The 15,873-nt window shown below is 39.4% G+C and overlaps 1 protein-coding gene across 2 annotated transcripts in view; it reads left to right on the top strand.

Moving 5' to 3' along the window:
• The window catches only part of LOC145993800 (uncharacterized), a 206,120-nt gene that overhangs the window by 142,644 nt on the left and 47,603 nt on the right, over positions 1 to 15,873 (top strand). For both annotated transcript variants that reach the window (XM_083129610.1, XM_083129611.1), the window contains exons 2-4: positions 6,905 to 7,040; positions 9,823 to 10,018; positions 15,410 to 15,617. In XM_083129610.1, coding sequence (XP_082985736.1) covers positions 6,905 to 7,040; positions 9,823 to 10,018; positions 15,410 to 15,617 — 540 coding nt within the window. The remainder of the gene's footprint in view (positions 1 to 6,904; positions 7,041 to 9,822; positions 10,019 to 15,409; positions 15,618 to 15,873) is intronic.

Genomic DNA, 15,873 nt, shown 5'->3' with positions numbered 1-15,873 from the left:
CCCCAGCGTCGACGGTGGATAGGACGAGGTGGTCCTGTTCCTTGGCCAGCCCGTTCGCCTGATCAGCCCCCTTTCGATTTTTATCGTGGGATCATGTCAAAAGTATTTTCCACGAGACACCGGCACAGAGTGAGGAGGACCTGCTGGCAAGAATCATTGCCGCCTGTGATATCGCCAGAACGACTCCAGGAATGTTAGAACGGATGCGACAGAGCTTTTTGTGACGCTGTCATGCCTGTATCGACAATAGCACAACACAATAACTCAACCTACAGTCCAGCAGAATTAACTTGACAGAAATGGCCGCTCGGTGAGTAATGCAACTGCCCTCGAATTGGCTAGAGCGGGGGACTTCCCGCTGTAACGGGCCAACGGGAACTCTACTCTGGAGTTTCCGTTGGCCCGTTACAGCGGGAAGTCCCCCGCTCTAGCCAATTCGAGCGCAGTTGCATCACTCACCGAGTGGCCATTTCTGTCAAGTTAATTCTGCTGGACTGTAGAGATTTCATAAGGTGAGGTTGCGGTTATCATTGCTAAAGAAACTGAATTGGCATATTCTTATTTACTCCACGTTGACTTGACACATGGTTGTCAAAGGAAAGCTGATCTTTAGGAACTTTCTTTGAAGGAAAGTGGCGTTCGAATCAGGACTTCAACTTTACCGCTACACCACTATGGAGGGAGGCCACATATATCTTCGTGTTTCGCACCTCAGGATCTATGCATAATCGCATGATCCTGAACTCCGACTTCACCATGAGCTAGTCTGTGATCGTGAGCTCTCCGCACAATATTCACTAAAAGCGAAATTTGCCCAGTATTAAAAAGTTCCCAGCGGCAACAAGAAGCATGCAACGGTCACGCTCGAGTCTATCCGTCTCAAGTGTCGACCACTGTTATTTCCTTTCCTAGATAACGATCAGTTTCATAGACTGATGCCTGAGCCTGGACACGCCAAAAGTACGGAGACAAATGCAACAGTGGCGCCAATGCCTTTCTGCGAAATTGGAGCATACATGCAAGCCTTATTTCCCCATTGACGTATGGTGTAGGTTTCGAAATAGACCATGGTGGATCACCTCCTCTTCCTACTCGTAAAATATGCTGTTTACGAGAATGCCTTGTGGAGCAGAGTTACCTGACATCCTCTTTTTCCTGAACATAAGTTAATTTTTATATGCGAGGGATTACACAACATAAACTTAAGAGTAAAATTTCCACCAGTGACGTGCCTAAAGGGGGTTGATATTGGCCATAATCCCCCCCTTTGGCCCAATATTTCTAGAAAAGAAAAGAGAACATCAGAGGCGCAACCACGAATTTTTGTCTGGGGGGCAAGTACCAGGATAATAATAATAATTTTAATAAAAATAATGTTAATAATGTTACTAATAATGTTATTATAACATTTTTATTATTATTGATTTGCTTTATTTTTCTTCGCTTATTGTGTCACTCTTGGCTAATTTGCGAAGATGGGGATGAGTGATGGTGGCATGATGAAACTGATGAATGGATACTCGCAAACATCCATGCCCAAGCCTGGATTCGAACCCAGGACCAACATTATTATTACTATTAGTAGTGGTAGTATCAAAGACGTTAGTATCCTTGTAAATTACGTAAAAAGGGGGTAGAAGTTTGTGCTAAAGCATTTGTGTTCGAACAAACAATTTGAATTACTTTTTTAGCACGTTCAATGTCACATTATTAACGGAAAACAAGTACATAAACTATTTTTGAAAGACAGAAAATGTTTGATAAATGCATTCCAAATATAATTCCTTTTTACATTAACATAACTTTCATGCACGATATATGTTTCACATATATGCAACGTGGAGTGACATGGACACTAAATGATTGTGTACGCATTCAAAGTTTCTTTAATAAATATTATATACAGCGTATATTATTTAAATACATTACACAACCAATTCATATATCTCACAATAAACCAACAACAAAAATTACATAAATTGTCTCTCAAATGTGCACACACTCCCTTTCGTCAAAACAATTGTTCATACATTTAAAACAAAATCAATTACGACAAGTCTAATTTCTCTGTCTGGTGATTTACAATGCATTACAGTGGACAAATATAAATTGCGAGCAAGAAAACTTTAGGATCCAATTTTTTTTGCAGGCTGAAACCAATATTAATTTAATAGGGCGCAAATAATTTAACGGAACGCCTTGGAATTATATCATTTACAACTTTTGTGCCTCCCCGATGGTGTAATGGTAACATCGTCGCACGTCGCCTTGTGATCAACGGGTCCCGGGTTCGATACCCGGTGGAGGCACATAGTGGTTCGGAACCCACTTTAAGCTATAGGTCCAGTCTCAATTAGCCTTTCTGTGCTTAAAGTAACTTTAAAAAAAAACACAAATTAATCAATTTTACAACTTTTTTCATTTAGATCTTTCGGCGCCCAAGACCGTCTCCTTCCGTCCCCTAGGTACGTTTCTGAACTTGATAAGACTAAGAAAAGTAGGTACTTCGAGCGAAGCGAGCAAGAAAATTTTACGAAAAGTTTTTTTTTGTATTTGCATGACATTTGAAGTTGTGGGCGGTAATTGCCCCCTGCAAGTACACTTGGCTGTCAAAGTTTGCCCCCTAGAACTCATTTCCAACCAAGGTTGGGGGGAATGCCCCCCTTGACCCCCCCCCCCCGTGTTTGCACCACTGGAGAACATCAAAGGCAGGAAGAGATGGCAAAAGTTATACTGACCTCCCCCCTCCATGAGTGACATTGCCTGGCTGAATTGACATGGAATGACCCACAATATAAACTTTTGAAGGCTCTTCTTGAACGAGGTGTGTGAAAGTTAATGACAAAATACAATGAGAATGAACTTCAGTGCACTAACTGGATGAATGCAAATATTTAATGGAAACAGTTCTGAATAGTAACTCATCTCGTGGATCAAATAGCAACGTCTCACCATTTATATAATAATTAACTTATAACTATTGTAAAATGACAATTATAACTGTGGTAATAATTTTTATTGATATTATTTCAATCATTCAAGTTCTATCAATGATCTAACTCCCCCCTACAAAAATTTCTGGCGACGCCTATGCTTGTTGTGTTGTGCACAGTTGCAGTGGAAATTTCCTTTGAGAATCGTAGGCAACCGTTTTCTAAACAAGCGTCGTCCTCTTTGGAAAAAGCTTCCCCTCGGCAAGCAGTTTGCAATGGGCGTCTTTCCACGGTCAATTGCGAAACAGGCTTTTTTATATCGGTCCTCATTTGTCTGTGCCAAATGGCAGTAGCTCCCAGTATGCGGTGCGACTCGACACGAAGTGTAACAGGGGGCGCTGGGTACGTGCATCTAGTTGAGTTCCAATGCATGTTCACGTGATGGGCGTTGTGATTCATCCCTGTTGTTTACTTGAATGGCTTCCATTTAAGGTTACGTTGCACGTTGTTCCAAGGTTTTTGCACTAAAAGTAGCGAGTTCGATGATTGTTCAGTAACATTCTATTCAGGATCAAAAAGCGGAAGTTCGGCCAACTGCCCTCACTAATCGCCACCACTGCATGCAGTGTTCGAATTGAAGAACATGCAGGCAGAATTAGAACGCCATTCTTCGAACGGTATTTTCTGTGAACATGGAAGTTGTGAATATGTTACATAATTAGCACCTTTTCCTCTGAAATTACTTCTAGGTTGAAATACACTATATCAGTCTTGCTGTGCCGGTTATAGGGTGCATACAATATCCATGGGGTCTATAACTAAGGGGTTTATCAGAAGTCTGAACTATATAGTCATAATATTAACATTATTACAAATAAATATACACTAAATTTATACATTTTGTATTACCTAAGAGCAATAAGCAAAACGTGTTGAATATTAAGGCCAAGAATAATGGGAGGCTAATAAAAGTTCCTAAATTATTTATTCCTTTCATCTCCAATGTTGCCATTGGGGAACTACTGACCTAATGCCTAATATAGCAATATTCCAAACTTTTTGTGAGAACTATTTTGTTACAAACTGGGTGTACTCAATATCAAATTATCTATCAAAATGGCAATTTTTAATCATATTCAATAACATTATCCTCTCTTCACTTTTCATTGAATTTTGACGGAGCAGTGAATTTACATTGTTTCATGTAAAATATATTTTTCACTTCATGGTTGTATTCTATAATTAAACTAGCAGTACGTATTAACTATTTTTGATTGAAATATTTCAACACTATTTTTTAGTACTTCGTTTAGAATATATCAGTAATTTTAAGTATGTCAAAACAATTCATGACGTAGGGAAAAATCTGATTAGTTGATTAATTGGAAGCACCAGCGTCCTGTAAACTGGTAACAAACATTTATTTTTTGGCGCTGTGCCTCGGGCGAGTGCCGAGTTGTCCCTCCCTATGGCCGGCTTAGGAGTCTTCATACTATGTGTCTAGAATATGTGAAGCAAGGCCGCGCATAACGGAAGAAAAGGAGAGAAAGCGAGTGGGCGAGCAAATCCGTGTGCGTTGCTGCAAACAGCTGGTAGCTGCACTCGCATTCCTTCTCACGAGTTCATTGGCCTAGCTCTCACGAGTCGCTGCCTCGCAGATACAAAGAACACCTTGCTGTAATTAGACTGTCCATTTTCGTAAGCTGTAGTTTATTCAGACAGTCACGTTCACATTTAAATTATTAAAATTTAATATGAATTTGTCACAGCATACTCGGGATGATCTCGTCCTCGATATGGATTAATTTCATTGTTGTCTAGATATTCTGGTCCCAGCACACTTGTTTCGTGTGGCATCAGTAATCCAACTTCATGATTTGTGAATTATGACATCGTGCACAATAAACGGTTCCTCTTCGACTCCAAGTAAATCAAAATTAACGACACCCATGCCTCACACGGTCAGTTCTAAACTATAATTATAAATGCAATTTGTGTATCCGTGTATGAACGCAAGACAACAACAAAAGAAAAAAGTACCTATGATTTGTAGGCATATTATTCGCACAGAACGGTTGGTTGGTTCGTGCTGTTTCAGCTCGACGAGGCGTGGTAGAATTCTTCCTAGCAGAACCGTGCAGTTGCCTGGTGCGGGAATTTTTGGCAAGCAAACGCAAGCCATAAATCGTCCCAACGAGGCACGTTTGAAGCACGGTGTTGACCGGAGGCAAGTCGACGGTGTAGCTTGTGCCTCGTCCACGAGCATTGAGTTTATTCTTGTAGACCTATCGTAGTTAAAAGTAGACCACTGTTTGGGATTTGCTGGTTTGCGTTTTCGTGTGTGAGGCATATTTCGTTTCTTTTGTCCTTATACACATTCAACTTTCTATCAGTATTGTCGGAATAGAGACGAATGCTACCACAAATAAACCCGGCTATGAATATCTCCCCATGTTGTAAGTGGAAGCGGTTTATCAAGCTAGACAATATGTTTGAAAAATGTGATGAATAAGAATTTTCAGAATCCTGTGCATTCCTTATGGAGAGAACGCAACAACTTCAAAGTTAGGGCTAATAAAATGGGAGTTTTGACTATTGCGAAGACCAATAAAATCTTCAACGTGTCGTCTTTCCGATCATGTGTTTTTCTACGCCATCGGAAGTTTAGCATTCCCAAGAGAACAAGTAAAATAGTACTACCATGAGAGTAATCCTGTTTTCCCCAGCTTACCGCGGGAAAGGTCGGTGGGGGAGGAGCAGTTAGGGTCCTTTATCTGGCTGGATCTCGTGCCCTGTACAAGGATACCACCATCCTGGATGCACATTTTTTTATCGTATCAAAATTGTTTATTTCCTTATTGATGTAAAAGTGTTGATAAAGTTATTTGGTCATTTGAGGTGTATATAGGCTAATTGAATGTGAATTTGCAGTTTAAAGTGTGATCAGATCCTCTGTGCCCCCCCCCCCTTCCCCTGCCTTTATCCCGGTGTGGCAAAACCCCAACTCCTTAACTCCTTGATTACAAGGAGACAGCATTATCTACTACACTGTCGAGTGGTTTCTATTTCAGATTAAGTGCTTCCCAGATATCGTAGTAGGAACGTCGTCATCCTAGTAATCAAGGAGTCCCGGGTTCGATGTCCGGTGGAGGCACATAGTGGTTCGTCTTAACGCTTGAATTGTGTTTTAAGTCCGTGCGCTCTGTGCACAGATGATTAAAGTGGGACCCGAACCACTGTGCATAGTGGTTAGAGTCCCGATTAATGTATCTGTACATAATGTGAACTTAAGAAACAAACTCACAGGTATTGAAAGATTTAAAAATTCGAGTTCATACATTAAAAATTGTCTGGTAATTTTCTTTGGTAAGAAATTAGTAAAATCTATAAATTTGAATATTACTTGACACAATTGTTGAAATGAAAGATGTTCTTCCGTTTGCACCATAACTGCCTCAATTCAAATTTTTAAAAGCACCTAATTTCAAGGAATGTTTCCGGGGAGGGGCAAGTAAGGTATTTTTTTTCCAAGTGGGGAAAACTAAGCATACAGTGGCATGCCCAAGGGGGAGTTGGACGGGTCATAATCCCCTGCTTCGGCTCATTTTTCCTAAAAGAAATGGAATGTCAAAAGAACTGAGGTTATGGTCATCATGCTCCTCAAATGTCCTTACAATAACAAGTATAAATTACTGTGAATTAAATTAAATCAATAACAAGTATAAATTACTGTGAATTAAATTAAATCAATAACAAGTATAAATTACTGTGAATTAAATTAAATTACATGTGTGAAATATGTACATAATTTTAAGTTGCCATTATAATTTCCTAGCAGGGAGACCACCCACATGCCTAATTTGTATGTGTTTTTCATTTTTGACTCGTAATGTTTTAGATGTAAGCAAAAATATGCTAAATTTTTGTAGTACATAGCAGACTTTTCATAAGCATTTTGTGTATCTTTGCAGTTGTGTACTGCGACTACACAGCATCCGGGAGATCTTTGAAGTTTATAGAGGACTTCATACTGAAGGAGGTTCTTCCACACTATGGAAACACACACACCACAACAACAGTCACGTCTCTCCAGTCCACATTGTTCAGGTGAGTTAATTGGTATAATGGGGCCATATGCACAGCGGTGCCCATCCCCTGCAAGGCTAATGACACATTCCCTTTGCCCCTACACCCATTTATGCCACATAAAGTATTTAATTAATGCAGCTTGTCTACTACTATCCTAATACTGAAAGTAACTTTTTTTTTAAGCTGCACTGAAAACCTTACTTGATCTCCCTCCCTAAATTCTTCCTTTTCTTTATCTAATGGATTAAATATGGTTGCACATAGTACCAAAAGAGACTTGGAACCAGCTAAAGTAAGTGAATTACTAAGGAAATATAATCTGATTTCCCTTCACATCTTGTCTCATCACACATATTGCATCATGGTGCCAAGATATACACTTTTTTTTGCAAATATTTTAGAAAAATATATAGTGTTGAATTTTATATTATTCTAAGGAAAAAATTGCCCCATTGGCACCCCTGCATATTAATATCATTTTGTTACTTTATAAATTGGGTCAATGTGCAATTATAGTTTTTTTCCTGAAATATGTATTGGTAATTTGATTACTTGTCACATTTCTACCTCTGAGTTCAGTTGCGTAGCCAGGATTTTATCAGATGGGACCCAACTTTTGATCACAGAAAGAAACTGCATTGGAAAATTGGACTGAAAAATAACAACTCACTAAATAAATGTCATTGTGACTGCTGTATTCTTGCCTCAGTAGTATTGAAAGCAAACCCATAGCAAAAACATACGATTTTTGTGATAATATTTACAGATTATGTGCCTAATGTGGTAAAATCCACAAGAAACCCTAACAGTCACATAAAATACTCCATTTGCATTATTTTGCGACTTAGTATGCATGTAAATATGTTTAGCGTGTAATTTATCCACATTACACAATTTTGGCAAAGATTAACTTTTTTAATTCACTTTTTTTTCATCCACTTTTAGTCCAGTTTACAACACGTACATCACCTCATCTTTGATTTTCTTCAAAATATGGAAGTGAAACTTTGAAAATAGGATAGAAATCTTTGTCATAAATGCAAGGGCGGAGCCAGGAATAATCATCGATGGGATGCTGAGGGGTTGCGGAATGAAATTTAGGGGGTGCGATGTTGAAAATAAAGAAAAATGAAAAACATCCATGCATGTTTTAGCCACTAAATCAAATACTGATCAACTTTTAGTAGGCATCTATAATACTGTAATATGCCAATGAAATTTAAGAATATTAGGGACTTGTTTAATTTTTCCTTGATTTTAGCACAACAGCAACATGTTCAGACATCGGTAAGGAACATCTTGTTCAAGGGAGGCCAATGAGTTCATACATGGATGACAGAGACTTTTCCAGTGAGAGGCAAATACTTTAAGGCGAAGAGGGACAATTACGCACCAGGCATGCATTTATTCCAATATCGTCGGAATGAGCAATGCTACTAAAAAGATCTCCGCCAGAAATGAAGAGTATGAATTTCTCCCCATGTGGCAAGTGGAAGCGGTTTCCTAAGTTGATTATTAAGCCTTATACGATTTTTGAAAAATATGATGAATTAGTATTTACCGAATCCCATGTATTCCTTATGGGACATCAACTTCAACTTCAAGTTACAGCTCATCAAATGGGAGTTTCGACTTTTCCTACTACTATGACATAGTTCAACGTGTCCTTTTTCCGTCCATGTACTTTTCTACGTCATCGGATGTTTGATATTCCCGAGAGAACGAATAAAATAATGGTCCCATAAGCCTAGTGCATTTCTCCTTGCCTCCTACGGCCATCCTGGCAGTGTTGCCAAACCTGATGTGCATAATAGAGCTAAATTTCACCATTAATATAGGTATAGAGGACTTTCAAGGAGCTAGATTAACGAAGGCTGCATAAAGTGCCTACTAGGGTAATTTTAGTTGTCAGAGGGGCGGGGGTGCTGCTATTACCGTTAGCTTTAAAGTGATGGCAATTTATTCTTAGTTTTCACCACCTAGATTTGGCGGCATCACCCATCTCAATAATCCAATGATGTTAATATAAAATCGAAAATAAAGGGTTCCCGGATAACAAAATTGTCATCTTCATCTTAGCCACAGCGCTATATATAAAAATACATGGGGAGGAAAGAAGAGGTGGGTGACGCAGCCTATAGCTATACGAATATCACGTCACTTGCAAAATGTACACTCATGGCAAAAGTTGGTCTTTATGGGCCGGAGCCAGTGGTGGCATCATGGTGGGGCAGAGGGCGGGTGCCACAGTTAACAGTCAAACGAGTGCACGAAAGAGCCAGATCTGGCTCCAAAAGAGCGAAGTTGGCAACAGTGATCAGCAGCTGCCCCAGCGAGAAAGACCTAGGGGAAATTGTCCCTCCTCGCCTTAATACCTAACATTCCATGCTTAATGTGACAGCATGGCATAATATGACATGTGCTGTAAGTTTTGGGTTGAACATAGGTTTTAAAAAGGGGCTGAGGATAAAAATTAAGGGGTGTGCATGCACCCCTTTGCATACGCACCCACCTTCCTGGTGTTGCTCCTGCATGAATGTGAATATTATGTTGCATTATGAACCACTGCCAGGGATTATATCAGAAACATGTCTCCCCTCCCCTCAATTTTGAAATTCCATGATGCCGCACTGGATCAAATTAACCAACTACCGTTTGCAATGGATACTTTCTTCAGTGTGGTTATCTCGGGAACCCTGGAACATGGAACTATACTGGTACTGTCCCATAAATATTTTTTTTCTAATTGTGAAGTTGTAATTATGCGTGTTGACCCAGTGCTTTTGCTGTGTTGTTTCAGGCATGAAGCCCGCGACATATTCAGAAACGCAGTGAATGCCTCAGAACATGATGCTGTGATTTTCTCAGGGCAGGGCTGCACCGGCGCAGTCCACAAGCTCATCCACGCTCTCAATTTGACTGAACCACCCATTGTGTTCGTTGGACCATGTGAACATCATTCCAATCTCCTACCATGGAGGGAAATGGGAGCAAAGGTATGTTAAAAAAATCTAAAAATGCACATGTACATGCCAGTGCACCCACAGGATTTTTTTTGTGGTGGTCAGAGTGAGATTTACCTTCTTGCCCTTCAGTCATAAAAACTTATATCTCACAGTTTATTTTTATTAATATTTTACATGTCACAGTTTATTTTTATTAATATTTTACATGTCACGTGCTTACTTTCCATAAGCATCTATAAATTGTTTATGAATTTGTCTTTTTGTACTTTTTCACAATGCACAGATATGAAGCAGAGACCACTTAACTTACTTTCCTTTATAGTACCTGATCCATATTTTAATGTGCCAAAGGGTACTCTAAAGAAAAGCAATTCGATTTGACTGAGCATGAATTGTCAGTCAGATCCTGACCAATCGAGAAATTTCCAAAGGATCGTATTTAAATGTGGTTGATTCATGCTATTTTCTGCACTATATTTCAAATTTGAAGTGAAAAAAAACAACACCCGGTCACTTGAAAAAAAGAAGGGGGGGTTAGTGTATAGAATTTAATATTTTCACCATGTCTGCAACTTGAAATTTTGTTTTCAGTCCCAAATGTTAAGATTATAAAATTTCCCTTCCCAGTCCCTTCTCCCACAGCTCTAGTTAAGACAGTCAATATGAATCTAATGTTTTTGGTAAAAATGTACTGTTGTTATTTTCTTGGACATGTTACTCAATTGCTGTACCTTACAGACTGCAAATCACATGAAACAATATTATTTGTAATAAAATAACGCTACAATTACACCATTCGAATTACATGAACATTTTCCAGATATCTCGTGGGGTGGGCAAGTGCCTGCCCCCTCTGTCCAGTCCCCCCTTGTGGGTGCTCTTGCGTACATGTACAGTGTATCACTGAACAACACAAACTTACTCATGGACGACATCAAGGCAAACAATTTCCGTTAATAATGTTTTGCTCATTTGTGCCTCATTTCCATGCTATGACACATTGCAAATAGCGTGTTATATTCTGTATGTATTCATCCATGTGCCATAGTCATGTTGTTCCTTGGCAGTTATTTTTTCTACTTTAATATGGAGGCACACGTTGGTTCGGATTCCACTTTAAGCTGTGTCTCCAGTACTGATTAGCCTATCTGTGCATATGGTGAACTTAAAAGTCTCCCTTAACCTAGCTGAGCATAAAGAGCAGACCCAAGACAACATTTGTCTTGGGAACCAGTTGCTTTGGGCTTATCTTACAAATGTTTTTAATTTTTTAAGAAACTCATCAATATTGTAGTGTCTTGGGTAAGAGTGGAGCATAGTCTTTATTATGTCTGTTCTTTAGAGATGCTTTTTTTTGCCACTTTCGGCTAATCGTGAGGATAAGTGATATGATACTGATGGAGGCATGTAGCCAGGGTGAGGGCTCAGGGGGCTTAACCCCTCCCCCTGAAATTTTACAAATATCTCATTTGCATTGTGTATAGTGGTAATTAATTTTACTTCCTTGGCAGGATTACACGTCTTGTGTAATAAGCTGTAATATACTGAGAAATTCATCTTCGGGCTTCAACCCCCACACTTTTTCACCTTTAGATGGTGACTGCTGAAAAGGGATGAGATCCCTTCTCCCCTAAATAAAATTCTGGCTGCTGGCCTCTGATGAAGGAACACTTACCCATGGCAAGGTTGGGAATCGAACCCAGGACCCCTTGCATCATAGCATGCATGTACTAACCACTCAACCATGGAGGTTGGCAAGAGTGGAGCATCTATAGAATGGAACAATATTTTGAATTTTGAAAAATTATATATATATATATATATCTTGTTTTAAAATACTCATACAGATTTCAGAAGAAATATTGTGTGTAATGCATATCCATTTTGTCATGTAATGAGTAAAGTTACCCCCCAGCACATTGCCAACAGTTGTGAATGCATTTGGGAGGTGGTGTTGAGGTAGCCTCCCCACTCATTCACAATGTCAGCCATTTTGTGAGGGTGATGTGATCAGCACCATACTCAGAGACTCCCAGGGTTGTTCCCAGGTACACCTTGTGAATCCCAGAGCTCCTCTTTGCAGGGACACAGCTGGGAAAATTACCTTCTGAAATGACTCACCCTGGAAGTTGAACCTAAGCCTCGCTTCAGGTTAAGTTTGCAGTAGGTTTTTGCATATGTAGATCTATCGTGCACACAGAATATAGTTCCACTGAAACGGGTTCCATTCCGACACAACTGCACACTTGCAAGAAAACAGTTATTTAATGTGTAATATAAAGACAAAATAATACATCCATTAGCAGGTATGGACTTGATCAGTTGCAATCACTGTGCAGACGAACTTGGAACTGCAGATTCGCCAACTGGGCAGTCGGTCACGCTGAAGGAACACTGAAGCTCAAGAGTGAGTCGAGTGAGACTGAATACGTTGCAAAGCACGTGGAATCAGTGATACCAGTGTTGCACATCCCACTATTTTAACCCTATTTTTATCGTGATTCATTGCTAATCCTTCTATACAGCAGCGAGAATGGCTGAATTGAGGTCTCCTGTTCAGTGCCCAGCTTTGCCAGAGTGTTATAATCAGCATCATCTGAAGGAAAAAGCTCTTCAAAGTCAAGCAAGTTGTTTTAAATACATATTCCTCCTTACGGCAACAAGACCAAAATAAAACAGGGCGTGAGGTGATTTGCCGTCAATGTGTGCACGGACTGTGTCTCGGGTGTTGAATGATTTGCGGTTGAGTTTAGGAGTAGGAAACTGTTGTTTGACGACAAAATAATCTCTGCAGTATTAAAATATGCCATGACAAGAAACGCATGCATCAACGTGGGGCGTACATTGATACCACATGAGAACGTGCAAAACCACCACCAGGGCTGAAGCAACCAACGGGGGAAGGGGCTTATTGTTTCACCCACTGGCAGCAATGAAGGCTTTGTTGAAGATGCATATTTACTGTTCCATGCAAAGAAAGGGAAGGGTAATCAGTGGTGATTTATTCATTCTAGTTTTTTGGACTAAAAAGAGATTTACCTACGTTTCAGAGGCTGAATGTGCCTCCATCTTCAGGGTAGCGTGTAGTCGTTAGGTCACATAAATGGTGGCCTAGGCTCCACCACATCTGTTGGACCTCTATATACAAATTGTCAGGTAGGATTATGAGTGGCCCAGGCTCCACTTTGTCAGATGACAACGTCAAGGGCACCGTTAGGTTTTCACCTTGATCTCCGGGGACTGGACCGCCCCAGATTGAATGTTGACATAAACCGGGGTTGGTGTGCAATGTATATGAATAGTCTATAGAGACTATGCGCGAGATCTTATGTGTGTGGAGGGATAGTGTCCAAATTGTGTACTCTAGTCCCGTTGTTGTTAGTGATTTTTGTAGTTTGTATTTTTGTACAATTAGTTCACTGTTTCTAAGTGTTTTTGCTGTGTTCTGTGGGTAAATGTATGACATGTGGATGCGTTGGTGTAGTACTGCCATCTATTGTTTTTTTTGAAAAAGTTTATGAAACAGTGGTTAAAAGTCCAAAAAAACTAGAAGGGAATGGTGATTACCACCAAGAAGTGATAATGGTATGGTTCAGGAGACAAAAAGAAGCAAAAATGCATTCCGCTTGACAGCATGTATGGGTTTTAATGTGTTAAGGGGTTGGCAATACTGCCGATTCTCTTATTGTCTGTGATACAAAGAGATCTGAGATGTATGGGTTTTAATGTGTTAAGGGGTTGTCAATACTGCCGATTCTCTCATTGTCTGCGATACAAAGAGCTCGGAGGTTCAGGCAAGATTGTCACGGATGATTCTGAGTTCCGTTCTCGTGCGGATGAATACATAAAACCTGCTGCAAACTTAACCTGAAGCGAGGCTTAGGTCTCCTGTGTGGCAGCTACCCTACTGACTGGAACACTGTGGCCCCACTCTTATTTTTTCATCCATATTTGTGCCAACCTCCATGGTTGAGTGGTTAGTACAGTATGGTACAATGCCAGAGGTCCCAGGGTTTGAATCACTGCTTTTGCATGGGTGTTCTTTGTGAGTGTTCCATCATCACTTTCCTCGTATCATTACTTCTTATCATTGCAATTAGCCAAAAGTGGCAGAAAAGCAATCCTAAATAACAAAAATTAAAAAGATCATGCAAGTTTGCAATAATTTTGAAATATTGGCATTATGAATATCAGTTTTCTTGTACACGAAGTCCAGAAAACTGTCCACACAAGTATTCTTGTGAAATCTCTGGAAGCATCTTGGAACAATTTTTTTAGGAATGTTTTGCTTGATTTTAGATCCAAACCATTTTTGAAAAGTTAATTTATACAGGTCCAGGATCAAGAACCTTAATTTATTTGTCTTTTTATTTATGTAAGAATATACAAAATTTGAAGAAATGAACTAAATTACAGAAATGTTTGTAGTTTTAGTTCTACTTGGTTACAAAAATGTTTTAAGCTGAACCCAGGAAAAAGTCAGTTATACTTTCTCTATCATTTAGTGAATTATCATGTAAATTAACATGTTGTAAACAACAATGTTGATGAAGAGGATTAATGTTAGTGTTCTCTAATTTTTCTTTAGTGTTCTTTGTTTTTTTCTACCTGTATATGAACATTTTTCATTTATTTATTTATTTCACCTATAACAGAGCTTTCGCTCCAATTACAATATATTTTAAACAATTAAAAAATTACAATTACAACAAAACAAAACAAAAGAAGGAGATCAAAACTACAATAATCGTTTCATAAAGAACACCAGCACAAGTATTCTAGAGAACATAAATCTAAAAATGATATTCACTGAAGTAGAACAAGTTACATATCTATGTACAGACTGAGACATTTATAACTATACACATGTAAATACTCATATATAAACAAATATACAGACATGCAGGGGATAATTGTATTTACAACCATACCCATATACACAGAAAACATCTATAATTGTTTGATTTGGCCATGATATTCTTCGAAGGACAGACAGGAATTGCATTTATGGCATGGCAAAATCCAAGTTTCCACCTTTTCTGACTATTTCATTATGTTTAACACATTTATGTTTTGTGCTCCTGCATAGCTGGTTCATGCTTTTGCCTTTGGCGCAACTGATCCTGGGTTCAATTCCCGGTGGGAGACCCCAAAATTTCAGTATTGACCCAGCATCGTGAAAACAATTGGTGGGGGGACTACTTGAAAAAAAGTAGCGGGCTCCAGACTCGAAAGCCAGAAAACAACCTTGGCGATGGGACTCGATGTGCTGACCACGCATCACCCAATGAAAAAGGTTCTCTGACAGACAGGCTTGCCTCTTAGAGGGCTGTTGAGCATGGAGATTAGTTTTAGTTTTAATATGAACATTTTAAAATCTTGTTTAGAGGATGTGCTTACAATTGTTTGTTTCTCCTGAAGATTGTGAGGATTGCGGAAACTAAGGAGGGTTTCCTGGATCTAACAGATCTTGATCAGCAGCTCCAGCAGCACAAAAGTCTCGGGAAGATGTTAATAGGATGCTTCTCAGCAGCTTCCAACATCACCGGAATTTTAGCAGATGATATAGCCACCACGGGATTACTCCATCAATATGGAGCCCTTGCATTCTGGGATTATGCAGCAGCAGGTAACAAATATATTCAGTCCTTTTGAACTGTTCCAGGTTTGAATGTAATCATTGCTCAGGCAGCTTTTAAAAGTGTTTTTGTCATGTGTGTGATTTTGCCTGATTATGTATTTTTTTTTACTTTGGGTTCCTGTGTAGTCAAACTGTTAGCACTCTTGCCTGTGGTGCAAGCGATCTCTGGTTCGATTTCCAGTGGGAGCCCCAAAAATTTCAGCATTGACCCATTGTGTCTGAATATATGACCCGGTTTACTGCA

Source organism: Lepisma saccharinum, chromosome 10, assembly GCF_977018435.1.
Source record: "Lepisma saccharinum chromosome 10, izLepSacc3.1, whole genome shotgun sequence".
NCBI classification, from domain to species: Eukaryota; Metazoa; Arthropoda; class Insecta; order Zygentoma; family Lepismatidae; genus Lepisma; species Lepisma saccharinum.
The sequence above is the reverse complement of the archived record's forward strand: the minus strand, read 5'-3'. Positions and strand labels throughout refer to the sequence as shown.